This window comes from Chionomys nivalis, chromosome 11 (genome assembly GCF_950005125.1).
Source record: "Chionomys nivalis chromosome 11, mChiNiv1.1, whole genome shotgun sequence".
Classification (NCBI taxonomy): Eukaryota; Metazoa; Chordata; class Mammalia; order Rodentia; family Cricetidae; genus Chionomys; species Chionomys nivalis.
Window position 1 is genome coordinate 11,168,692 of NC_080096.1, and position 27,075 is coordinate 11,195,766.

The window sequence follows — 27,075 nt, forward strand, 5'->3', positions numbered from 1 at the left end:
CCTCTCCAGCTTCAGGGTCTGGTCTGCAGGGTGGGATCTTTCAGTCCTGGAAGGGTTAAATAAAAGGTTTGAAAGGGCCACAAGGGACACCTCTAGAAACGGCAGCTACTGTAGTGACTGTCTTTGTTACTCCACACTGGCTGCAAGAGCCAAATGGAAAACACTGGTGACAACGTGGGGGGGGGGGGAGTTGTTAAAGGGGAATGGGGCGGGGGGGGGGCTTAGTGGGGAAGAGTAGGAGGATGGAGCTGAGCACCCGGTACCTCACTCTGAACTCTTGGTGTCATGGTCCCTTGAGCATCAATCCCAGGACCACTTTGAGGAGTAAGGGGACCCAGTCCTGCCTGGCTACCCCCAAATGACTCTGGGTCCAGCTCTTCCCTGCTCCCTTCCCCATTGTGGCTTTAATCAAAAGAACAATCTGCTTGCCTGGGAATCAGACCCAGATTCCTGTCCCCAGCAATGTCCCGAGGTCTCCTGGGACCTGCACAGCCCAGCCCCAACCCAGGCCCCAGGTCTCAGGGCTCTGCTTCTTCAGGGGCCTGTAACAGGGCCAGGAAGCCAACAGGTGACTTGATTGTCTCCCCTGATCTCCTGCTGGGGCCTCCTCCCACTGTAGGACCCGAGACCCACTTGTAGACGGATTAACAGGCCCAGGCAGGCAGTGACAGCCCAGGATAGCAGACCCAGGTGACTTGACTCACTGGGGTCTCTGGGGACCCCTACCCCAGGCATTCCTTGAAAAAGCTCCATGACCCCAGCCTATGTTAGCCCCTGATTCTCTTAGTATGATCGCTTTAACTCCTGGCCAAGTAGCAGAGGTGGGCAATGGGAACCCTCTTTCAGGGATTAAAGAACCTGAGGTTTAGGGAGATAAAGTAACGGCCCCGGGTCCTGCGTCTAGCCTCACTCAGGACCCTGAAGGACCTCAGAGCCAATTTGGGTGTAAGTACCCCTCCTCACCAGATGGGGCAGGTGGGGCCCGCTCATCCAGGTGACCTAGGGGGAAGGTAGCTAAAGGAACCCCCCGGGTGCACGGTGGGGGTGGGCAACGGAGGAGGAGGAGCCACAGGAAGTGGGGAGAGGAGTGGCGGGAACAAAAGGAGGGGGCGCGGCCGCAGGTAGGGCGAGCCCGCGCCCCCTCCCCGAGCGTCACCTTTTATGGTAAGGCGCGCGGGGCGGCGGGGCGGAGGGAGGCCGGGGCGGGAGCGAGGGGCGGAGGCGCATCGCCGGCGGAGGCCGGGGCGTGGGGCGCGCAGCAGGTAAGCGGGCGCAGCGTGGGGGGTCCCTGCCGTGCGCCCCGGGTAGGGTCACCCGCAGGTGGCCGCACGGGCAAATCTCGGCCACCGCGGTGGACCCAGCCTGGCGCTGCTGGGGGGCTCGGGTCGGGTACTATCCCTGTGTTCTCTCGTTCCCGTGTGTCCCAGGATCTGAACCTTTGGGAACCCCAGGAGGTTGAGTGCTGCGGGCTGGGACGGTGCGGTTGGGTCTTGTCCCTGCTCTGAAGTGGGACGGGGCGAGCAGGGCGGAAGCTCCTGCACAAAGAGGACAGCGTTCCGCACATGGATTGAATTATAATTGCCGCAGTGACCCGGCCAGCTGCTCCGCTCCGCTGCTGTTCCAGGGCGCGGGAGGTTCCGGAGCTCCCATGGCCCTGGAGCCCTGTTGTCAGCTCTAGTCAGGAGAGGGGAAGAAAGGTCCTGGGGTCTCCTCGCCCGGCCTCGCAGGGTATGAGAATGGGTGATCCTCAAGGTGTGTGCAGCTACTCCCCCGTCTAGCCCAAACCTGAGGTCCCAGAGGAGAGGCTGGGCAGCGCCCAGATTCCTGCTCTCAACAATAGAGACCACTGTCCTCCAGCCCCAGGGCTCCGCCTGTCCTCTGGGACTGAATGACCATCTGGTGTCCTCGCCGTCACCCTCCAGGGCAAATGTCTATTCACTTGATGACTAAAAAATCAGGCCCAGAGAGGCTGGGTGACTGTATCAAGGTCATCCAGTGCGAGCCACGGTGGTGAAGAACTCAGCTCTGTACCTCTTCCTTCTCTGGAGTGGGAAAGAGGATGAGAGACACCCCCCCTCAACCGTTTTGAGACTGCAAGGTGTCTTGTGGAAGTGAGCGGGAACGTACACTTTCTCCCTCCTCCAGCAAAGTTTAATTCTGGCCCCAAACTCAGATTGCTTTGTGGGGCTGAGTGAAAGAGCAATGCTAAGAAGTGACTCCGAGGTGGCTTTAGAACGAGGGGACTATTCCAAGCAGCCAGCACGTCCCCACCCAGGGATTGTAGCCTACCTAGAGCCGACCCTGGCTGGCTGGCTGGCTGGCTGGCTGACTGACTGACTGGCCGGCTCTCAACCTCCTTCCTTCCTCTTGACAGGAAATGACTTTCCTTCCCTTTGTTCCCACTTTCTCCGCTTACCCAACTGGATCTGAGTGTCTGATTTGCCCTCCGGGGGAGGAAGGATGGGGGTGGAGGGTCGGCTGGGAAGTTGTCATACAGCTCCCTCCCCCCACTCCTGGGTGAACTCAGGGCCAGTGGGACCAGAGGGAAGCGCCAGCAGGCTCTCCTGACAGGGCTTTGAAAAATCCCCAGTCCGAGATCCCCAGGGCTGCTTGACAACGATAGGGGCGGGTATGGCTGCCCAGCTGTGAACATCTGGCCTCCATGCTGGATGCTTCAGAAAAAGCGGGAGGAATGGAGTGGGGGGGGATCAGAGAGGGGGAGCTAGGGGGGTTCCTGAAGAGTCACACAGCCTGTCCCAGGGGACCCGCCTAGAATGTGTTGACCGCAAGAAGCTGGTCTGGATTGGGTCATTTGAGGGAAGGGGAGTGGCTTGGGGTGGGGGAGGAGGCTTGTGTGGTCCAGGGAAGAAAAAGTCCAGGGATGCGTGTAGACTTCCAGGTTGCACCGTTCTCCGATAGGCTTGAGGGCCAGGGAAACGCACTTGAATTCTTGGTGGGACCCTGTGATAGAGCCTCCCTACCACCGAGGTTTGAGGTCTGAGCTCTTAGCTCTTGGATTTATAAATGCCACTGTTCGGGTTTCTCTTCCGATTCTGAAGACCGCTAAAAAGTAAATTCTATTCATGGGGCCCGGGGTTGAGACAGGGTCTCAATATGAACTCATGGAAATCCTCCTGCCTCAGCCTCCTGAGTGCTGAGATGACGGGTTTGTATTATATCATTACAGGCTTCAAAGTATTTTTCAAAGGATCTTTCTATGTAGCCCTGGCTATCTTGGAACTCACTATGTAGACCAGGCTGGCCTCATGCTCACAGAGATCTGCCTGTCTCTGCCTCTTGAGTGCTGGGATTAAAAGTGTGTGCTATCCTACCTGGTGCCCCCAGAAATATTTTAGGGGCATTTTTCTCAGTCTCCCGTGAGAGAGGCCATGGATACTGATGTACCTTGAGAATCATAGGGAGGCCGGGCAGTGGTGGCGCTCGCATTTAATCCCAGCATTCGGGAGGCAGAGGCAGGTGGATCTCTGTAAGTATGAGGCCAGCTTGGCCTATAAGGGCTAGTTCCAGGACAGCTAGGACTGTTACACAGGGAAACCCTGTTTGGAAAACAAAATGAGGGAAAAAAGAAAGCAAGAAAGCAAGCAAGCAAGCGAGAAAGAAAGAATCATAGGGAAACCTGTGAGTGACCATGTGGGATCCACGTCTGCCCTCAGGGTCACTTGGGGCTGTCACCTCCTCCCGCACACTGTCCAGCTCCACTGCTAACCAAATTCCTCTCCAAGCGCCTGTGACCGGGCTTCGGTCCTATCATGGTGGCCCACACAGAAAGAAGAAGGGAGATAAAGGACACATTTTTAGCCATGGGAACCATGGTTGGGTGCCAGGGAGGACTTCTGTGGCCAGTTTACCCGCAGTGACCCACCTAGACCTCGGCCCCAGAGACTGCTGTCTTCAGGGACCACCTGGCCCTCACAAGATGAAGGGGCCTCGCTTGCTGGGGTCTGTGCTTCCACACCCACTCTGTGAACTTCTTTCCGGCTCTTGATACAGACAGCCAAAAGTAGGCAAGGCTACCTGAGGGGATCAGACACTTGGATAATGAGACAGCTGTCCTCCTCACTCCAGGGAAGCCACAGATCACCCCAGGGAGGGAGTCAGGAAGGCTTTGGTGGAAGAGGAGGTGAAGTTTGACCTGAGTCTCAAAGAGCTGAAATTAACTCTGTGGAAACTGGAAAGGGAAAAGCTGATTGGGTCCTCCAACAGAGAAAGATAGTCTTGGGGGAGAAAAAGACTAAGGTGTTTAAAAATAACTTGAGGGGCCAGGCGCAGTGGTACATGCCTTTAATCTCAGGGAGGCAGAGGTAGGTAGATCTCAGAGTTTGAGGCCAGCCTGGTCTACAAAGAGAGTTCCAGGACAGCCAGGCCTACACAGAGAAACCCTGTCTTGAAAAAGCAAAAATAGCCAGGCATGGTGGTGCACATCTTTAATCCCAGCACTTGGAAGTCAGAGGCAGGAGAATCTCTATGAGTTCAAGACCAGCCTGATCTACAGAGCGAGTTCTAGGACAGCCAGGGCTACACAGAGAAACCCTGCCTTGAACAACTTTTAAAGAGAAGAGAGCCAGGCGATGGTGGGGCACACCTTTTTTTTTTTTTTTTTTGGTTTTTCGAGACAGGGTTTCTCTGTGGTTTTGGAGCCTGTCCTGGAACTAGCTCTTGTAGACCAGGCTGGTCTCGAACTCACACAGATCCGCCTGCCTCTGCCTCCTGAGTGCTGGGATTAAAGGTGTGCGCCACCACCGCCCGGCCAGTGGTGCACACCTTTAATCCCAGCACTCAGGAGGCAGAGGCAGGCAGATCTCTGTGGGTTTGAGGCCAGCTTGGTCTACAAGAGCTAGTTCCAGGACAGGTTCCAAAAGCTACAGAGAAACCCTGTCTCGAACACCCCCTCCCCCCCCCAAAAAAAAAAGAGAGAGAGAGAGAAGAGAAAGAATCAGATTTATGCTTAGGGAAGATTAGGGGGAGAGAGAGCGAGAGAGAGCGAGCGCGAGCGAGCGAGCACAAGCGCACCTGGTTGGTCCTGAAGCCAGGGCATTGTTTTAGAGATGGGGCAGAGTCAAAATTCTACCCTGAGGCAGCATCAAGGATGTGCTGGTTTGGGTCTGAGTGGAGAGGGCAGAAGAGACCCGAGTGGTCAAGTGTGTGGCTCTGGGCTGAAATGCCAGCTCTGGTGCTGTGTAACCCTGGACAAGGGACTTGACGTCTCTGAGTCTCCGTTTTCTCACCCATTGGTGAGATTGGGTGATAACAGGGTTGCTGGGGGCTCAGGGCAGCCTGGGAACAGAGTGGGGCCTGTCTGTCACTCTTCTGTTTCTGTTTCCTTCCAGTGGAGCTGGCCTGAACCTTGGACCTTGTCTTCAACAGAATCGTATCTCAGGTGAGGGAGGGGCTGGCTGTTGGCTGGTGTCAGAGCCTGTGTCTGTCAGCTGCCTGGGTTGGGCTCTGGAGAAGGTGGCCAGGGAAGGTGATCTCTGAGTTGCTACAGGGCTGTCCATAGGCCACTGGGAGGGGCCTTCAGAGTTTGTAGGCCCCATGATCTGGCCACCTGGTGGCCACCTGGCGTCTCTGAAGGTTGTCCCCTGCCCCTCCCACCTTCCTCCCTTCCTCCCTTCTCACTGCGAGACCCAGACTGGCCTAGAACTCACAATTCTCCTGCCTCAGCCCTGTCTCCAGTGGAGTTGGGTGTACCGGTGAGTACAGTACAGAGAGAAAGGACCTCTGGGCCGCAAGGATACCCTGTCAACCTCAACCCCTGTGCCTCCAGCTCCGGCAGGAGGTGCTCGCTGATCATGGCCTCCAAGCCCGAGAAGAGAGTGGCCTCTTCTGTTTTTATCACCCTGGCACCCCCACGCCGTGACGTGGCTGTGACTGAGGAAGTGGGCCAGGCAGCTTGTGAAGCCCTACAGGCCCGGCCCTGGGAGACCCTCGCTCCCACAAAGACCCCTGGGACTGGCTTGAGCAGGAACCCGAACACCTGGACACCCTCTGGCAGGACCACTGCCTCGCTCCCCGCAGCCCCACCCCAGCTCTCCAATGGAGGTAAGAGTGGCCCGAAGGGGACCAGGACAGAGACAGAACCAAGGCAGGGAGAAAAGAACAGGCTCGGGTTACTCATTCATTCGGGTGTCTACTGTGTCCCGGGCCTACTACGGAACCCACCTGCCTACACCTGAGTCCTCTCAGCTCTGTGGTGTTGCAGGTCACTTAACCTCTCTGTGTCTCAATGTCAAAAACTTCAAAGTATAGTTGTGAGGATTAAGAGCGTAAGAGCGTTAATGCAGGTAAACATGCTCAACAGGTAAACATACTCACTGGACAAACCTAAGGACCCGAGTTCAATCCCCAGAACCTACGCAAAGGTGGAGACATAGATCAACTCCTGCAGGTTGTCCTCTGACCTCCACATGTACACACACACACACACACACACACACATATACATGGATACACACAAGCACACTAAGTAAAGTAACAATTGAAAAATACATATCGAGCCGGGCGGTGGTGGCACAAGTCTTTAATCCCAGCACTTGGAAGGCACAAGGATCTCTGAGTTCGAGGCCAGCCTGGTCTGCAAAGCGAGTTCCAGGACAGCCAGGACTACACAGAGAAACCCTGTCTGGAAAAACCAAAAAGAAAGAAAGGAAGGAAAGAAGAGAAAACAATGAGTATCAAATTTCAAAAGAGCGAGCCTTACAGTGGAGCCTGGTGCCACCCAGAAGGGCTAGCTCTTTCTGTGGCAGCTCTGAGGAGGGTTCTCTGAGGCTGCTGCCAGACGGGGGAAGTGGAAATAGTTATGGAGGCCTTGAGATGAATGAGCTTGGAGGGTTTGAAAGATATTCCCATTCTGTTCTTGAAATCTGGGAGCGATTTCTTTCTTTCTGTGTGCTGGAGCACATGCTTGTGAGTGTGTGCGCAAGTGTGCCGTGCTTGCCTGTGTGTGTGTGTGTGTGTGTGTGTGTGTGTGTAGACATCAGTGGACAGCTTGTGGGTGGTGGTCTCTCCTTTTAGTCCCTGTATGGGTCCTGGGCATTGAACTCAGGTCATCAGGCTTGGTAGTAAGTGTCTTTCCCCACTGGATCATTTCACTAGCCCTATGATTCACTTTTAATTGTGTGTATGTGTCTGTGAGTGTCTCTATGTGTGATTTACGGAGGAGAGAGGACAACCCAAGCAAGTTGGAGAGAAGAAAGAGAGCTTCCACCCCGTGGGTCCTTGGGATTGAACTCAAGCCGTCAGCCTTGGTGTTAAGTACCTTTCTCGGCTGAGCCAGCTCACGCCTCTCCCTACCATGTACTGCTCTTATAGAGGATCCGAGTTCTTGGTGATCTTCCTCAGCTCATCATCCCAGAAGTGAGACATAGCTAGGAGAGAATCCAGCCTTTGATGTCTCCGAGAGAACTGGATTCTGACTTGCAAGCTTGCATACAGTTTGGTTCCAAACTCCCATAGCTGGTCAGTCACACCAGTGTCTCTTCTGGGCTTTTTCCAACACAGTTGGGCCCCATCTCAGAGGTGGAATTGAGGTTTTTTAATTTGCCTTTTTCTGCTTTTCTGGGTACTTATCTTTTCATTCATTCATTCATTTACTTTGTTTTTTTGGGACAGGGTTTCTCTGTGTAACAGCCCTGGCTGTCCTGGAACTCACTCTGTAGACCCACCAGCCCCAGATTTATCTCATTTTTATGTGTGCGTGCATCTGCATGTGGGTTGTATTTGTGTGTGGGTTTGTGCATATGCAAGTGCAGTACTTTCAGAGGCCAGAAGAGGGCGCAGGATCCCCTGGAGCTACAGGTTGCTGTGAGCTGCCTGATATAGTGCTGGGTCTTGAACTGCGATCCTTTATAAGAGCAGTACATGGTGCCAGGTGGTGGTGGCACACGCCTTTAATCCCAGCACTCGGGAGGCAGAGGTAGGAGGATCTCTGTGAGTTTGAGGCCAGCCTGGTCTGCAAGAGCTAGCTCCAGGACAGGCTCCAAAGCTACATAGAAACCCTGTCTCGGGGAAAAAAAAAAAAAAAAAAAGCAGTACATGGCTTAATTGCTGAGCTACCTCTCTAGCACCCCCTTTTTAAAATCAATTTTAAATTACATTTATTTATTGTATGTGTGCCATGGCATTTGTATGTGAGCTCGGAGAACAACTGTAGAAGTCCGTTCTCTTTTTCTACCTTGTAGGCCCTGAGAATGGAACTCGGGTCCTCAGACTGGGCAGGAAGCACCTTTGCCCCCCCCGAGCAGTGGCCGTGTCCCGCAAAACACACACCTGTTGACCCCTAGTAATTATTTGTGTTTGTGGGATGCTGTAGCATGTGTTATAGGCCGTAGGCAGCATGCCATCGTCAGGTTAGAGTAACTGGAATATCCACTACCTCGAATGCTTATTTCTTGGTGGTGGGAACGCTCAGAATCCTGTTAGCTATTTTGAAATCCATGACTGACTGTCGCCAAGTGCAGCGGGAGCTCTTCTCCTTCTGGGTGTGGTGGCACAGGCCTGAAATCCCAGCTCTCAGGTGGCTGAGGAAGGATTGGGAGCTAGAAGCTGGGTGCCCTAATGAGAACTAGTCAGAAAAAGGGGAGAAGAGAGGAGAGCCGAGCTTTCCTTCCGTGCAGCTGCACCGGAACCTGCTAATGCTCTTGTGTCCTTTGATGAATGCCTCCAGGACTTGTCCTGGTCCGGGAGGTGAGGCTTCCGGCCCACGACAGTCATCCAATCTGGCCTCCACGATTTTGCCATTCTGCAGCTTCCTCGGGGTCTATCTAGAACACACATCTATTTGTAAGGTTCATTCAGCCCTGGAGAGGGTGGGAAATCTGACCCCAGGGAAGTGACTGTGGGAATTAGCTGAGCATGGGCCTGGTGCTAGAACCCAGATCTTCAGGCTCTGAGAAGTCTAGAGCTTTCGGTACTGTGGTCAGCGTCTTTTCCCCACCTTTACTTATATGTGTGTGCCTCAGGCCAGAGGGCAACCTGGAGGAGTCTCTTCTCATCCATCCTTTGGGTCCTAAGGATCAAATTAAGGTCAGGTTGTCAGGGGTAGCAGGTTCCTTTACCCACTAAGTCCCCATGATGGTGCATCCTCTTCCTTCCCCCCTTTTTAAAAAAGATTTTATTTATTTGTTTGTTTATTTATTTATTTATTATGTACACAGTGTTCTGCCTGCAGGCCAGAAGAGGGCATCAGATCTCATTACAGATGGTTGTGAGCCACCATGTGGTTGCTGGGAATTGAACTCAGGGCCTCTGGAAGAACAGCCAGTGGCTTTAACCTCTGAGCCATCTCTCCAGCCCCCTCCTTTTGTTTTTGTTTAAAGCACGTTCTTTTGTTTTGTTTTGCTTTATTTTGTATTTATTTAGCCCCTCCTCTCCAGATCCAGTTTTAATTGGTCATCAAGGTTTAATCTAGTCCTTCCTTTCATGATCCTTCTGCTTTTTCCACCCAAATACTGTGGTTATTGGCAAGAGCCAAGTAGCCCAAACCGATTCTCCTGCCTCAGCTTCCAAGAGTAGTACCACCATGCCTAGCTTTCTTCTTTTTTTCTTTACCCCCACCCCTCACCGCCACCTGACAACAAGGTTTCTCTGCGCAGTCCTGACTGTCCTGTAACTCATTCTGTAAACTCATGGAGATCCTCCTGCCTCTGCCTCCCAAGTGCTGGGATTAAAGGTATGTATTCATCACCACCTGGCATTGCTCACTTTCCAGAGGAACAATTTAAGACTCTTGACGCTCATGCCGAAGGTCCCATAGCAAGACAGAGATTGTAGTCCAGGGTGGACCGAGGCCTGGAGCCAGAACCCAGCCTCTACACACTGCCGCTTGGCCTTCTGGGTGAGGAGCCCTGTGCCCTGCGGAAATCTGGGCAACCTTTCTCTTCTTCCACTGTAGGGTGCCCTCCCCCGCCTCCTCCCCTGAATGATGAGGACTTAGACCTCTTCCCGCCTCCCCCACCGCCCCCTTCGGCCTACCTGCCTCTCCCAGAAGATGAGCCTCCTGCCTTGACCGGAACATCGCTCATTTCTGACTTGGAGCAACTACACCTGCCCCCGCCCCCACCTCCGCCTCTAACACAGGTACTGCAAGTGTCCCCAAGCCTTGGCTCCTGGTCATGGGAGGGGACCTGGCCTTTCCAGCATCAAGGTGGGCATGATTTGGTCCCTTCTGTTTGAAGGCAGTTGGTCTTCAAAGCTCTTCCAGGCCCCCAAACTGGTAGAAACTAGGGTTTCTTAATGTCCCTGGACGTGTCCCTTGCCCCCTTAGTTCTTTAATTACCCCTCTGCCCCAAGACCTGTATGGGTTCCAACCCAAATTTCCACACTGCACACGAAGCCGATTAATCCTCTGCCCTTCGTAGAGAGGGTTGTCAATGGGATGGTGTCCGGGGCCAAGGTCTCTGTCGTCTCCAGCTCAGCGTTGGTGGGTGGGACACGTCATTTTCAGGAAGTTTTCAGAAACAGGAGTCAAACTGGGCCTGATGGTTGTGGGACCATAATCCCAGACACTAAGGAGGTTAATCACAAGGCCTAGCCTGGACTACAAAGTGAGTTCAAGGCCAGCCTGGGCAACTTTTGAGACCCTATCTCAAACTAAAAGGTTAAAAAAATAAAATGTTGGGGATATAGTTAGAAGTGATGGAGTGTTTACCTAGCTAGCAGGACAGAGTCACTTTGGAGGAGGGAGCCCCAGGCAGGGAGCAGGGAAGTCCTAGCTCTTGCTGCCATAGCAACCTTCCTGCTAAGCGATAGGGGCAGGACACTTGCATCTCTAGTCTCAGTTTCCCCATCTGTACAATGTAACTAATTGTTCTTGGAGTCACCCAGACAAAAAGCCAAGCTGGGAGGTTCTGGTGGGGTCCCAACCAGCTGACCTCTCTTCTGTATCTTCATTCTGTGTCCCCACAGCCTCTACCAAAGGAATCTTCTGTCCGGCCTCGGCCCAGTGACCTCAGACCCTCGAAAGAGGAGCTACCCCCTCCTCCAGAAGAGCCTGTCACCTTTCCAGAGAGAGAAGCCTCCACAGGTACAGCCATAGGCCTGGGCTCTAGGTCTCCTGCAGCCAGAATGGGCTTCTCATGGGAACTGGGGGAACAGGGTCCCCTGCTCGCGTGACAGAGACTGTGCATAAAGCGTGCAGCCACTGAGTGTCCGTGGCTGCCACGTGCTTGTTTCTGGTTTGTGGCTGGTTTTGAGATAGGAGCTCATGTATTCCAGGCGAGCCTTGAATTTGATAAGTAGCCGAGGATGCCCTTCTCATGCTCCACCTGCCTTGAGGGCTAGGGTTACAGTGTGCCACTGTGCAGGTAGAAGCCAAAGCTTCACCCCTAAAGATCACAGTCTGTACTGCCCCAGATACATCCCTAACCTTTGCTTGTGTTGAGGCAAGGTCTCTTTCTAGCCAAATCTGGCCTTGGGTTTGAGATCCTCCTGCCTCACTTGGCCCTTTAAAAATTCTTTTTCTCGCCGGGCGGTGGTGGCGCACGCCTTTAATCCCAGCACTCGGGAGGCAGAGGCAGGCGGATCGCTGTGAGTTCGAGACCAGCCTGGTCTACAAGAGCTAGTTCCAGGACAGGCTCCAAAGCCACAGAGAAACCCTGTCTCGAAAAACCAAAAAAAAAAAAAAAAAAATTCTTTTTCTCGGGGCTGGAGAGATGGCTCAGTGGTTAAGAGCATTGCCTGCTCTTCCAAAGGTCCTGAGTTCAATTCCCAGCAACCACATGGTGGCTCACAACCATCTGTAAAGAGGTCTGGTGCCCTCTTTTGGCCTGCAGGCATACACACAAACAGAATATTGTATACATAATAAGTAAATAAATAACTATTTTTTAAAAAAAAATTCTTTTTCTCTCTGTGTTTTTGAGATGAGACCTCACTCTATAGCTGGCACCAGTTGGCTTGGAACTCACTGTGAAGTCAGGTTGGCTTCAAAGTGGTGGCAGTCCTCCTGCCTCAGCCTCAGTGCTAGGATTACAGAGCTACTGTGCTCAGCTTTATTTTTTTTTTTTTAAATTCTTTTTTCCTTTATTTATTATGTATTTATTTATTTATTATGTATACAACGTTCTGCGTCGATGTATGCCTGCACGCCAGAGCAGGGCACCAGACCTCATTACAGATGGTTGTGAGCCACCATGTGGTTGCTGGGAATTGAACTCAGGACCTCTGGAAGAGCAGCCAATGCTCTTAACCTCTGAGCCATCCCCTAAATTCTTTTTTCATTGTGGGGGATGGGTAGCACAGCTTGCCTCCAAGACTGATGACTTTACGTCGATCCCTGGGGCTCACGTGGTGAAACAGACTCTCAGAGGCTGTTCCCTGTGATCTCCACACAAGACACACACACACACAACCAATCAATAAAAATTAAGGTCTTTTTTTTTAGTCTTTTTTTTTCATTTGTTTATTTCATGCCTGTGTGTATGATGCAGAAGGATTAGAAGTTTAAGATTGGCCCTGGAGGGGCTGAAGAGATGGCTCAGTGCTTAAGAGCATTGCCTGCTCTTCCAAAGGTCCCGAATTCAATTACCAAAAACCACATGGTAGCTTACAACCATCTGTAATGAGGTCTGGTGCCCTCTTCTGGCCTGCAGGCATATACACAGACAGAATACTGTATACATAATAAATAAATATTAAAAAAAAAAAAAAAAAGATTGGACCTGGAGAGACAGCTCCGCAGTTAAGAGCACTGGCTGCTCCTCTAAATAACCGGGGTTCAGTTCCCAGCACCCACATGGCAGCTCATGATTGCCTGTAACTCCAGTTCCAGGAGATCCGATTCCCTTTTCTGGCACCAGATATGCATGTCATACACAGATATACATGTAGGCAAATACATATAAAGTAATAAAACATATTTTAAAAATAAAAAGAAGGTTAAGGTCATCCTCAGCTACATAGTAAGTTGGGGGCTACCCTGAGCTACGGGAGACATTGTCTGAAAAAACAAAAACTCCCACAAAGTCAACCAGGCATAGTGGTACACACCTTTAATCCCAGCACTTATGAAACCAAGATGGGAAGATGTCTGAGGTTGAGGCCAGCTGTGTCTACATAGCAAGTTCCATGCCAGGTGGAGGTGCACCGTGAGACTTTGTTCCTCCATGACCTCCCCACACGCGCACGCGCGTGCGCACACACACACACACACACACACACACACTTACACCCACAAGTCTCTAATTTTGCCTGCTGAGCTTTGGGCCTGGGGATCCCGTCTGCAGCAGCTCTCAATGCTGGGTTTCCCGGTGTGTCTCTGAGCAGGTTTCCCATCAGGCTGTGCAACAGCTCCTCACCCTTTTTTTTAAGGCTGAACCTAGGTGTGGTGGGTTACACAGCTGCCTCCTGATGGATTTGTAGGTGGTTTCTTGCCCTAACTGCGCCGAGCTGACTCACCTAACTGGCTCACCTCACCATGTGCAGGGTTTTCTGGGGTAAATTCCTAGAAGAGGAAGTACCCTATAAAAAAAGTACTTTTTTTCCCCTGAGTCTTGCGTTTTTGTCAAATCACCTGCCTTAGTCATCCAGCCTACGTGCGCCCCCAGCAGGGCTGAGTTGTTTTCTAGCCGCCTCTCCCGCACTGTGCACTGTGTTTAAGTGAGCTGTGGCCTGCTTACTCAGGTCGTGCCCCAGGCACTGAAGACACAGCTTCATCTAATGCCGCGTCCTCTTTCCTGGGTCACACAGCGAGACACAGGGGCAAATGTTTTTCTAAGTTTGTCAATTATCTTGTGACTTATGGTAGATTTGTTACAAATTAGATTTTTTTTTTTAGATTTTTTTTTAAGGTACAGTCTTACAGCATAGCCCAGGCTAGCCGGGAACTCTGTCCACTTTTGTCAGCCTTCAGAGTGCTGGATTACAGCTGCAAACCCAACACCCAACATCAGAATCGCTTAGTATTTTTTTTTCCTTAAGGTTTATTTTAGTCAAGCCAGCACTCAAGAGGCAGAGGTAGGATCTTTGAGTTTGAGACCACCCTCAATTTGTTATTTGTTGTTGTTGTTGTTGGCTTTACAAGACAGGTTTTCTCTTTGTAGCCCTGGCTTTTTGTTATTATTGTTATTGGCTTTACAAGATAGGTTTTCTCTGAGTAGCCCTGTCTTTCCTGGAACTTGCTCTGTTGACCAGGCTGGTCTCAAACACATAGATTTCCCTGCCCCTGCCTCCCAAGTGCTGGAATGTGCACCATGAAGCCCAGCGATTTTTATTATTTCTAATTACATGTATGAGTGTGTTTCTGGGAGTGGGTTTGTACTCATGAGTGCATTACCCTCGGAGTCCAGGAGGGGGCAGTGGATCCCTGGAGTTACAGGCTGTTGTGAGCTGACTGATGGGGGTGGGGGGATTGAACTCAAAGTCCTCTGTAAGGCAGTGTGTGTTCTTAATCGAGGAGCCATCTCATCTCCTCTCTCAGAATTCTTGTGACCCGTTTTTACATATATACCTTGGATCGGGATCATCTTGATGTTGGCGTCACCACTCTAGGAGATGAGAAGCTATATGCCACTGCGGCTTTGTTTGTCTGTTTTTTGTCTTACCGTGTAGCCCAGGCTGAGCTGGTATTAAAGTTGTGCAGATCTCTGTAAGTTCGAGGCCAGCCTGGTCTACATCGTGAGTTCCAGGACAACCAGGGCTACATAGTGAGACCCTGTCCTGAAGACAGCAACGACAAAAATGTGTGCGTCATGGGGCCCAACATAATACTGTGTCAAAGCGCTGTTCACCGTCCTTCCTGGTGCTTACCGTGACTTTCTATATGTATCAGTTGAGGAGGCTGGGCCCTGGGCACACTGGGCATCGTATTCTGGGCGGTGATTGGGTACTGCCCTAGCTGGTGACTGCCTGTGTTTCCCCTCCCTCAGATGTCTGCGGCTTCTGTCACAAGCCTGTGTCCCCTCGAGAGCTGGCTGTCGAGGCCATGAAGAGGCAGTACCATGCCCAGTGCTTCACCTGCCGCACCTGCCGCCGCCAGCTCGCTGGGCAGAGATTCTATCAGAAGGACGGGCGCCCCCTGTGCGAGCCCTGCTACGAGGTACGCCCCTGCAGGCAGTCCCCAGGTCAGGTTCCACACGCGGACCTCGGCCGCCGATATTTCTTTCCTTTCGGAATTCCTAAGAGAATGGGCGCTGTGGACCCGGTTCAGGCGGCTGCTATGATCCTTGTGTCCGCTTCCCAACAACGAAAAAAAGATTTATTTGGTTGAGAGATTCCAGCTCGTAGCAAGATGACCTTGCCTATTTGAGCCTGTGGTGAGGCAGTGCACCCTGGCAGGAGACTCTAGCAGTGTGAACAGACTCCCCGCATGGCCAGCGAACAAGACTAAGCCACATCCCCAGTAACACAGACTCCTTTAGGCCCCTCCTCCTAAGACCCCACCAGCTCCCAACAGCGCCCCCTGGAGCCCAGGCCTGGTAGATTGATTGCAGCGCATTCGATGTGCAAATGAACACTCTTCTCTCTTACAGTTATCAGGGTCATTAGATCCAAATGAGGGTGCCTCCTCCTCTCGCTCTGTACGCTCTGAGGGAGGAGGCATTTCCTTGCCTTTTCCAGGTTCTTTTCGGCGTTTTGTCTGTTTGTTTTTTCAAGACAGGATGTCTCTGTGTAATAGCCCAACTGTCCTGGAACTCTCAAGTCCCAGACCAGGCTGGACTCAAACTCACAGAGATCCACCTGCCTCTGCCTCCCAAGAGCTGGGATTAAAGGCGTGCGCCACCATACCTGGCCTCTTTTGGGGGGTTTTGAGACTACAACATAGGGTGATCTTGTGCTCCTGACCCTCCTTCCTCCACTTCTGAGTAATAAGCCAGCTATGGTGATGTCCACATGTTCCCAGCATTCAGGAACCTGAGGCAGGAGGATGAAGAGTTCAAGGAGCCTGAGCTACAAAGCGAGACTGTGTCTCAAAATAAGAATAATAAGCAAAGAATTTAGATATCAATAATCAATAGTTGTGTTGATCACTTAAGAATTTGTTAACTCTGCCGGGCGGTGGTGGCGCACGCCTTTAATCCCAGCACTCGGGAGGCAGAGGCAGGCAGATCTCTGTGAGTTCGAGACCAGCCTGGTCTACAAGAGCTAGTTCCAGGACAGGCTCCAAAACCACAGAGAAACCCTGTCTCGAAAAAAAAAAGAATTTGTTAACTCACCCCCCCCCAAGGAAAAAGAGAGACAGCTGGGCGTGGTGTCGCATGCCTTTAATCCCAGTACTTGGGAGGCAGAGGCCGGTGGGTCTCTGTGAGTTCAAGGCCAGCCTGGTCTACAAAGAGAGTTCCAGGACAGCTAGAGCTACACAGTGAAACCCTGTCTCAGAAAAAAAAAGAAACAAGAAGGCTGAGTATGAAGCAAACACCTGAGATCTAAATACTTAGGTGGAGGCAGGAGGTTCAAGAGTTCCAGGTCATCCTTAGCTACATAGTGAGTTTTGAGTCCAACCTGGGTGACATGACATCCTGTCTCAAAAGTAACCAAGAAAAGGGGGTGAGAGCCTTTTGAAAAATTGTTAAGGGAGTTCTCAGACTGAGCATGTGGTTCGGTGGCAGTGTGCTTACCCGGCACTCACAAAGCCCCAGATTCAATCCCTAGTACTGAAAGAAGGAAGGGAAAGAGGGCGGGAGAGATGAAGACAAGGAGGGGACTAGAGACCCCTCCTGTCTCGGGGTAGATGTGTTTGAGGGGGCTAGAGACCCCTCCTGTCTCAGGGTAGGTGTGTGTGGGGGCTAGAGACCTCTCCTGTCTCGGGGTAGGCGTGTTTGAGGGGGCTAGAGATCCCTCCTGTCTCAGGATAGGTGTGGAGGGGGTTAGAGACCCCTCCTGTCTCTGGGTAGGCGTGTTTGAGAGGGCTAGAGACCCCTCCTGTCTCAGGATAGGTGTGGGGTGGGGTTAGAGACCCCTCCTGTCTCGGGGTAGGCGTGTTTGAGGGGGCTAGAGACCCCTCCTGTCTCAGGGTAGGTGTGGGGGGGGTTAGAGACCCCTCCTGTCTCGGGGTAGGCGTGTTTGAGGGGGCTAGAGACCCCTCCTGTCTCAGGGTAGGTGTGGGGGGGGTTAGAGACCCCTCCTGTCTCGGGGTAGGCGTGTTTGAGGGGGCTAGAGACCCCTCCTGTCTCTGGGTAGGCGTGTTTGTGGGTTGGCTCAGACAGTGGCTCTCTGACCCAGGACACTCTGGAGAAGTGCAGCAAGTGTGGAGAGGTGGTCCGAGACCACGTCATCCGCGCCATGGGCAAGGCCTTCCACCCACCCTGCTTCACCTGTGTTACCTGTGCCCGGTGCATCGGGGATGAGAGCTTCGCGTTGGACAACCAGAACCAGGTGTACTGCGTGACTGACTTCTACAGGTGGGAGAGGAGCTTGGGGCTGCGGCAGTGGGGAGGACCAGGCAGGGCGGGGGTCAGGCCAGTACTTGTACAGCTTCTGTGCCGAGAGACGCCATCTTCCTGTTAGGTTCCCCATACGGCCCATGGGGCGTCTGCTGGAGGCCTCTGAGTCCCTGAACTCTGAGTCAGGTTCATCGTCTGAGATACTCCATGCAATCCTCACACCTTTTATGGCCAGGGAGTACAGTGGAAGAGCCCATTTTAGCGGAAGTAGAAACTGAGGCACACAGTAACCAAGGTGCAACGAGGCTTCCGTTTAAGGACTTGAGTTGGGAGCTGGAGGTGTGACTCAGTTGGCAGAGTCCCTGCCTCGCCTGCACAAAGCCCAGAGGTGTTGGATTCCTAGCACCGCGTAAACACACAATGGTGACACACACCTGGAATCCCAGCACTCCAAACCTAGAAGCAAGAAGGTCAGAAACTTAAGGTCATCCTTGGCTATCCTAGCAAGTTCAAGGCTAGCCTGGCCTATATGACACCCTGTCTCAAGAAAATGAAAAGGATTTGACTTGGGATCCTAGGCTGGGAACTGGAGGGAGGGACTGGGGATACAGATGTAAAGGAGACTCTCGCTTTGTCCCCCTATTTGAAAAGGAAGAGATGGGGCATGGTGGTTCGTGCCTGTAAAGACAGAGGCAGGAGGATTGGTGCTGCCTGTCTGAGGTCAGCCTGGAGTGTAGAGTAAGGCCCTGTCTCAAAAGATAAGCAAACAGCAGCACTCAGAAAGCAGAGGCAGGCAGATCTCTGTGAATTCCAGGCCAGCCTGGTCTACATAGCAAGTTCCAGGCCAGCCAGGGCTACCTAGTGAGACCTTGTCTCAAAAAATAAGTAAACAGCCGGGCAGTGGTGGCGCACGCCTTTAATCCCAGCACTCGGGAGGCAGAGGCAGGCGGATCTGTGAGTTCGAGGCCAGCCTGGTCTACAAGAGCTAGTTCCAGGACAGGCACCAAAGTGGCACAGAGAAACCCTGTCTTGAAAAAACAAAAATAAATAAACAAACAAACAAAAAATAGACAGATAAAGCTGACGAGTGACTCGGTGGATTAAAGGAGCTTGCTGTCAAGCCTGATGACCTGAGTTCAATCCCTGGGACCCACAGGTAGAAGGAGAGAACTGACTCCTGCTTGTTGTCCTTGGACCTCCAAATAGGACTTAATAAGTATGCTAAAAAAATTTAAATGAAGCAAAGTACAAGACAATGGATGTCCAGGTTCACCAACACCCTCCTCAGCCCCATACTTCCCAGTCAATCACTGGCCTCTGCTAATTATACTCTAAGAAGCTGGAGTCATAACACTGGTCCCTCCTCCCGCCTCTGCCAGGAAGGGCGGACTTCTGTGACTGTCCCTGCAGATTCTGTCACCTAGCAACCTTGGGTGGGAGGTGGAGGCTCTGGGAGGTGAACTGCAGCCACCCAGTTTCTGCCAGCTGATGCTGTTGTCGGTGTGAGTAGCTGACATTCCTGGCATGTGCTTCCCCCTCCCTCTAGGAAATTTGCCCCCGTGTGCAGCGTCTGTGAGAATCCCATCATCCCCAGCGACGGGAAGGACGCCTACAAAATTGAGTGCATGGGTAGGAACTTCCACGAAAACTGTTACCGTTGTGAGGTGAGTGGAGCTGAGGTGGTATAAAGTGCTGTGGCCAAGGGTACCTTTCCCTTGCTCACTGCCCTCAGAGGCCGGGAAAGGTGGATAAAAACACGTGAGGTGCCATTAGAGTTCAGTGTGAGCTCACATCACTTCCTGTGGCAAGACTGTGTTAGCTCACGGTGGTGACAAATAATAGCCCCGAAGCCATCATTGCCTCCTGGTCCCGCCTTTACTTTCTTTTCTGAGGGTTGGCACAGCGCGAGGGCACACATAGCTCAGGTTTGTGTCGTTAGAAGCCCCAAGAGAATGAGAGTGGACCCCGTTGTGGGAGGGGCATACCGTCCCAAGAAGGTTCCTGCTTGGCCTGGCATGGGTCATTGTCTGTTGCTATGATAAATGCCGTCATCGAAAGCAAACTAGTTGAGAAAAAGATTTATTGTACAGGTTACAATCCATCGTTAAGGGAAATCAAGGCAGGAGCCTGGAGTAGAAACTACGGAGGAATGCTGCTTACTGGCCCGAACTCTCTCTCTCTCTCTCTCTCTCTCTCTCTCTCTCTCTCTCTCTCTCTCTCTCTCTCTCTCATCTGTTCAGATAGATTTCTTAGACAGCCCAGGACCCCCCACCTCAGGAAGGTACTGCCTGCAGCGAGCTGGGCTCCCCTACATCCCCTAGCAATCAAGAGAGTGCCCCCAGAGACATGCCACAGGCCAGTCTGCTCTGGGCAGTCCCCCGACTCGGACTCTTGCTGATAACTGCACCATGTCAGATAGACAGCTGATGCTAACATACCTTCTGAGCCTATCGCAGCCTGGGAGCTGATGAGCTATGATCGACAGCCCCTAGAACCAGAAGATGGAACCCATGAAACAGGTCCATCTGCCCAGTCCTGTCCTGTCTCCCTACCTCACCCCACCACGATAGGGTCTCCACCCCAGAACTCACTACAAAGACCAGGCTGGCCTCAAACTCATGGAGATCCCCCTGCCTCTGCCTCTCTGGTGCTATGAATAAAGTGTGCACCCCTACACGTAGCCTCATGGAACAGGGTTTGGCTACCATAGACAGAGAGAAAGGGATCCTGGGCAGGCTTAAACCTTTGTAGGTGCCAGAAAAAAAAAAAAGGTTAAAAAAAAATGAGGTTTAGGAGCCAGTGAGATGACCTAGTGGGTAAAGGTGCATGCCACCAAGCCTGGCTACCTAACTTCGATCCCTGGGAACCACATAGTGGAATGAAAGAACCGACTTCTGCACGCTGTCCTCGTACCCACACGCCCCGAGGCTACACAAGCATGCCCACACATATGTGCACAATGAATAAATTAAAATGTAAATAACAATTTAAATGGCACTTAGAGGGGAAAAGCTGTGATAGAGTCTAACCAGGACTAACCAGGAGGTACTACAAGGAAAATAATTCTTTTTTTTATTATTATTATGTATACAGTGTTCTGCCTGCATGTACACCTGCAGGCCAGAAGAGGGCACCAGATCTCCTAGATGGTTGTGAGCCATCATGTGGTTGCTGGGACTTGAACTCCGGACCTCTGGAAGAGCAGTCAGTGCTCTTAACCTCTGAGCCATCTCTCCAGCCCGAAAAATAATTCTTGTAGCAGGAAGTGGTGGCCTATGACTGTAATCCCAGCCCAGGGGAGGCTGAGGCAAGAGAACCTGAGTTTGAGGTCAGCCTGGAACATGCAGTGCAAGAGAAGAGGAGAAAGTGCTTTTGTAGAGGAGGGGGTATTTAGCCTATTCCATGAGACCCCCTCCACGGGTTTGCCAGTTGCATAGGGGGAAAGGAAATGCAGAAGGAGAGAAAACCTTGAAGGCATGAGGACCTGAGTTCAGATCCCCAGAGCCCTTCTGAAAGGCCGGGCGCAGTCTGTGATCTCAGCGAGGCTGAGCTGGGCAGAGGGGCTTGGGAGCTCTGGCCGCTGGCCCAGCCTCCTTGACGAAGTTCCAGGCAGTCCTCGGGAACAGCAGGTTGTCCTCTGATTGTGTGCACACATAAGGAACACGGGCACACACGTGCACACATACATGCACAAGGAAGGAGGAGAGGGGAGAGAGGAGGTTGGGGGTGACCCACTGCTGCAGGTGAAACTCTGAAGATTAGAGGGAGTGGAGGTTTCTAGGGGGTCTGGGATGCAGAGTGCCTGGGAGGGGGAGGGTAAGAGATGGAGCCAAGAAAGGGAGGGGCTGGGCTTCCATGAGGAGCTGCTTAGAAACTTCTGCTGCAGCCCCAGCAGGAAATGCCAGGCAGTGGTCAGTTGATCAGAAGGGTCAGCTGCTGCTGCTTTATTTTTTTGTTTTCTTTTTTAAGATGTATTTATTTAGTTAATGTGTATGAGTGGTTTGGTGCCTGTGGAGACCTGACCAGGGCCTCTGATCCCCTGGCCCTGGAGTTGTGGATGGTTGTGAGCCACCATGTGGGGCTGGGAATCAAACCTGGGTCCTCTGCGAAAGCAGTGAGCATGCGAAACTCCAGCCCAAGCCCTCTTTGGTTTTGTTGTTTGTTTGTTTTGTTTTGTTTTTGTTTTTTCTTTTTTAGTTTTTTAAGATGCAGTTTCTCTCTGTAGCCCTGGCTGTCCTGGAACTAGCTCTTGTAGACCAGGCTGGCCTCAAACTCAGAGCTCCACCTGCCTCTGCTTCCCAGGTGCTGGGATTTAAGGCGGGCACCACCACTCCTGGCAAAGTTCTTAATCTTGGGGCTGCACTCTTTCTTTCTACCTGGACCCTGCAGGCACTGAACTTGGTCCAGCAATGAGGCTCCAAGCTGCCCACCCCCTCACTCCACTGCCATCCCTGTAGCTCTGAGCTTTCTGCCCTCTGGTGATGATGATGACGTCACCTTCCTGGAGCACCCCAGAGCAGGATCTCTCAAACAGCTGATGGTCATTTCATTTATTCCCTTATGTTTATTTGAGAAGATAATGGAGAGCCTAGAGGATTTGGGGGAGAGAAGTTGATTGCTTCACATGTAATCTGACTTTGTCAGTTAGAGTTCAAGGTCTGGCCAGCTGATGAGGAAAGTCCAGAGCTGTTATTAGTCCCGGAGCCCTGATGGAGTCCACCAGTACCAGGCAACTAAAGCTTGGCTGAGCAAATAACCCCCACTTCCTGTCCACGGTCACTTTGACCGAAGCTGCCTAGTGAGTCAGGACTCCAAAGTGACATTCCGATAGGTGATGTCCAGCCAGGCTTGGTGGCTCAAGTGGGGGCTGAATTAAACTTTTTTTTTTTTTTTTTTTTTGAGACAGGTTTCTCTGTAGCTTTGGAGCCTGTCCTGGAACTAGCTCTGTAGACCAGGCTGACCTCAAACTCACAGAGATCCTCCTGTCTCTGCCTCTTGAGTGCTGGGATTAAAGGTGTGCACCACCACCTCCTGGCTTAAACCCTATCCTTTTTCTTTCTTTCTTTCTTTCTTTCTTTCTTTCTTTCTTTCTTTCTTTCTTTCTTTCTTTCTTTCTTCCTTCCTTCCTTCCTTCCTTCCTTCCTTCCTTCTTTTTTTTTTCTCTCTCTCTCTCTTTCTTTCGACAGGGTTTCTCTGTGTAGCCCTGGCTGTCCTCAGACTCACTCTGTAGATCAGGTTAGCCTCACACTCACAGAGATCCACCTGCCTCTACCTCCCGAGTGGTGAGATGAGCCACCACCTCTAGGCTAAACAGTATCTTAAACTGACCCCTAAAAACAAATAAAAAATCCCACAGATGTAAAACTCAAGCCATAGCAGTCTAGCACAGAACTGGGTTCTAATTCTCCCAGGAAAGAAGGAGAAGTGCGGCTCCACATAGTGCCCTTGGTATCCTTCCGTCTTGCTGCTGACGTTGTGCTCCGGGCCTTTTATTGCTGTTGATGGAAGGGTGACCATATTTTTATAAGTGGAAAGTGCTTTTAAATTATAAAAGACTGTCATGTACATCGCCTTATTAAATCCTAATGACAGTCTTGGAAGATGACTGTCCCCATTTCAGCTGGGGAAACTGAAGCTGGGCATAGTGGCATACAGCTGCCATTCCCAGTACGGGAAGCTGAGGTGGGAAGATCAGGCCACCGTGAGTCACACTGAGTTTTCCAGGACAGCCTGGGGTACATGGAGAGAGCCTGTCTCAAAACGAACAAAGCCGGGGCTGGAGAGATGACTCAGGGTTAACCCAGAGGTCCTGAGTTCAATTCCCAACACCCACATGACAGCTCACAACCGTCTGTACCTCCAGTTCCAGGAGACCTGACACCCTCACACAGACATACATGCAGGCAAAACATGCACATAAAATAAAAATAAATACCTTATAAATTATTAAAAACAAAAAACAAAGCCAAGCTGGGTGTAGGATCAGGGACTTGGAAGTCATCCTTGGCTGCATGGTTTGAAACTAGCTTCAGCTTTAGGATCCTGTCTCAAGCCGGGCGGTGGTGGCGCACGCCTTTAATCCCTGCATTCTGGAGGCAGAGGCAGGCTGATTCCTGTGAGTTTGAGGCCAGCCTGGTCTAGAGTGCACTCCAGGACAGCCAGGGCTACACAGAGAAACCCTGTCTCGGGAAAAAAAAAAAAAAAAAAGAAAAAGAAAAAGAAAAAAATCTTGTCTCAAAATGCAGAAACGCAAGAGCCGAGTGTCCCCTGGGAAGGCTCTGTGCTGGCTTGGTCCCACCTGTGCTCTGTCTCCCCAGGACTGCAGTGTCCTCCTCTCTGTGGAGCCCACCGACCAAGGCTGCTACCCGCTGAATGACCACCTCTTCTGCAAGCCTTGCCACATCAAGCGGAGTGCTGCTGGGTGCTTCTGAGAAGCCCTGTGGCCGGCCCGGCCCTGACTTGGTTTCCCTGCCTAACTTCCCTGCATCTGTTCCTTTCGAGCCTCGCTGGGCACCAGCACACTGCTCAGCCCACGGTGTCTAGACACAAGGAGGTCTTGGCCTCCTAGTACACGGCACCCCCCAGACTTTCAACTCCTCCTTCACTGACCAGGCCCCTCACTACAAGACTGGGACCCTGGCTGCTCTCTGGTGCTGGCCCTGACCTATTTGTGGGGACAGGTCTCAGAATGGTGCCCTTGTCTCTGACCATGATGCTTAGCTCCCTAGCAGAAAGTGCTGACGCCAGCTTAGTGTGTTGAACCGAGGTGTTTGTTTGAAGTGTGCCTGCCCAGTTACTGTAGAAAGTGTATTTTGAAAATTAAGAAATTTATGTTGGGGCTGGACGCAAAGGCAGGAGGATCTCTGTGAGTTCGAGGCCAGCCTGGTCTACCAGGTTAGTTTCAGGACAGCCAAAGCTACCCAACAAAATCCTGTCTCGAAAAACCAAAAAGAAAAGAAAAAAGAGTGTAGCTTGGTGGCTGAGAGTACCTGCTGCTCTTGTGAAGGATCAGGGTTCACTTCCCAGCATCTACATGGAGCCTCCTAAGTGCTTGATTTGTAACTCCAATTCCAGGAGATACGATGCCCTCTACTGGCCTCTTCAGGCACTTGCATGCATGTGGTGCACATATACTCAAGTACAAACACATACACACACACAAAAAAATCTTGAATCAGGTGTAGTGGCACGTGCCTTTAATCCCAGTACTTCAAAGGCAGGCGATCTCTGCATTTGAAGGCAGCCAAGGCTACACAGAGAAATGTTGTATTTTTTTTTTTATTTTTTATTTTTTTTTGGTTTTTCGAGACAGGGTTTCTCTGTGGTTTTGGAGCCTGTCCTGGAACTAGCTCTTGTAGACCAGGCTGGTCTCGAACTCACAGAGATCCGCCTGCCTCTGCCTCCCAAGTGCTGGGGTTAAAGGCGTGCGCCACCACCGCCCGGCCTGTTTTTTTTTTTAATTAGCTGGGTTTGGCAGTTCACATCTATAATCCTAGTGCTTGGGAGAACTACACGAAGCTTGAGGCCTGCCAGGTCTTCCTAGAATTCCAGATCAGCTTTGGCTGCATTCAGAGACTGTGTCTCAAAAAAGAAAAAAGAAACATAAATGTATAGGAACTTGACATATTGGCCACCCCTCCTCCCTGCCTGTGGCACACGTGCTGAGGGATGGGGTCGAGAAGCAGGAAGGTGGCTGGTAGCCCCCACTCGCTTACCGGTGCTCCTGGGTGCTTTAGTGAGTGATCCGTGGGCATGGATTAAGTGCCTTCGATTTGCTAGGTAACAAGGGTGAGGCTGAGCCTCCTCCCTCCAGCCCTCCAGCCTTCACTGGAGCTGAGGCCTGCACAGGCTCCTTCTCTCTCTTTCCAGGATGAGCCCAGGGAAGGGCACACCCTTTATCTCCCATTTGTACCTCCCAGCGCCCACTTCAGGCCCTGCAGCCGGGCTACCCCATAACCACTGCCTCCACGAGGCCACACTAGAGCACTCTTCCTTTCAGAGAAATTCACGTTAGGCCTGGCAAGATGACTCAGCCAGTAAAGGTGTATGCCACCAAGCCTGAGTTCTATCCCTGGGACACTCATGGAAGGAGAGAACCACTTCCCATAGGCTGTCCTCTGGTTTACACACGCATGCTGCGGGATCACATTTGCGCACATGTATACACAAGTAATAGAAAATGTAAAATAGAAGAAGGAAAAGAAATCACTTTTGTGCTTTGTAACGTCTGAGATGCACATAGAACAAATTAAACATGATTTCCTTCCTTGCATCTTGTTTTTATTTGGGGGGGGGTTGTTTTCCTTTTGGATTTCATGTGTGTGAAATAGCATTTCATGTGTCCCAGGCTAGCCTTGAACTACCTATGTAGTCCAGGATTGCGTTGGCTTTGAATTCCCCTGTCTCCACCTATATTCTGGGATGATGTTTCTAGGACTCGAACCCAGAGGTACATGAGACCCTGTCCTGTATATATAGGTGGCTGGCATGTAGCACAGTCGGTTTGAGTATATAAATCATGTTTTTGAGACCCTGGCTTCCATTCCCAGCACCCAAACAAAAGTATATCTGAATGAAAGCAGATACAGAGAAGCAGATAAAGTGGTGACGTGCTTCGGGACTCCTTTGGACTTGAATCCCCCTGCTTGTGGGTCTTGGGATGTAGGCTGGCTTGTAGTTTGCAGCTGCGGACCCTGGGCTCTATCAAGGCAGATGTGGCGCATGGCCATTAGGGGGCAGCATGGACCAATGAATGAACTGGCATTGGTACCCGGGCGCCGAGGTTCTTCAGTGTTTCAGCAGCTTCTCTCTGCGTGGGGCGGGCAGAATGCTCCTCGGGCACATCAGCTACCCGGGTTTGCAGAACTGCAGAGACAGAAAACATCGCTAAAGAGTGACTTAGCCACGAAACTTTTCCATCTGTACCAGGAATGCGTTCTCTCGGAAGAAGACCTATAGCTGAAGATTAAGCCTCTCACGGGCCGAAACTCTCACCCTCTAGGGAGGTAGCACCAGAAAAACCCAGAATGAGACCTAAGAACATGAACTCCGAACACAACACGAGCAGGAGTAGCTTGGGAGCCTTGAACTTTCCCATAGTCCTGTTCCACGGTCCCTCTCACCGGAGCCCACACCTCTCACCTGAGGCCACACCCAGGTACTTGGAGTCCGACCTCGCTAGCGTGCTCCTGCCCCTCTAGTAAGGCCTGCAGCTGCCTACCCAGCTAGAATAACCATCGGAAGGGCTCAGCTAATGGGCAAGTCTATGCCAGCCAGAAATCCCAGAAGCTGAGGCAGGAGGCTCTAAACTTCGAGGTCATCCTTTCTTCCTTCTTTCCTCTCCTCTCCTCTTCTCCACCTCCCCCCCACCCCCGTGGAAGAGCAGCCAGCTCTTAACCACCGGGCCATCTCCCCCCACCATTCAAGGCTGAGGATGTAGTAAATATCAGGTCTGCCTGACCTACTTTGAAAGGGTGTAAGAGGGATGGTGTTTGTGGCACATAAGTGTAATTCCAGAAATCAAAGGGCATAGGAAGGTGTACAAGGCCAACCTGGGATGTGCAGAGAGAATATGTCCCCAAAACAATGAGAAGGGCCTGTTAGTCCCAACATCAAGAGTAAGACCATTACCACAATTTGAGCCAAATATGAAGCAAACTTGATTTTTTTTTTATTAGGGTGCACCCAAGGGCTGACCAGGGACTGTCTCCTAAATCAGGTTAAAGAAAACAGCCCCAAA

At 51.7% G+C, this 27,075-nt stretch overlaps 1 protein-coding gene across 1 annotated transcript; it reads left to right on the forward strand.

The window, feature by feature from the left end:
• The first annotated feature begins 1,220 nt into the window (after positions 1-1,220).
• On the forward strand, positions 1,221-24,670 carry Fblim1 (filamin binding LIM protein 1). Its single transcript, XM_057784552.1, has 9 exons — positions 1,221-1,262; positions 5,349-5,398; positions 5,786-6,060; positions 9,911-10,095; positions 10,924-11,041; positions 14,883-15,052; positions 17,176-17,354; positions 18,883-19,000; positions 23,654-24,670. Exons 3-9 carry the CDS (start codon positions 5,811-5,813, stop codon positions 23,765-23,767), a joined length of 1,134 nt encoding a protein of 377 aa, XP_057640535.1. The 5' UTR covers positions 1,221-1,262; positions 5,349-5,398; positions 5,786-5,810; the 3' UTR covers positions 23,768-24,670.
• Positions 24,671-27,075: the final 2,405 nt, after the last annotated feature.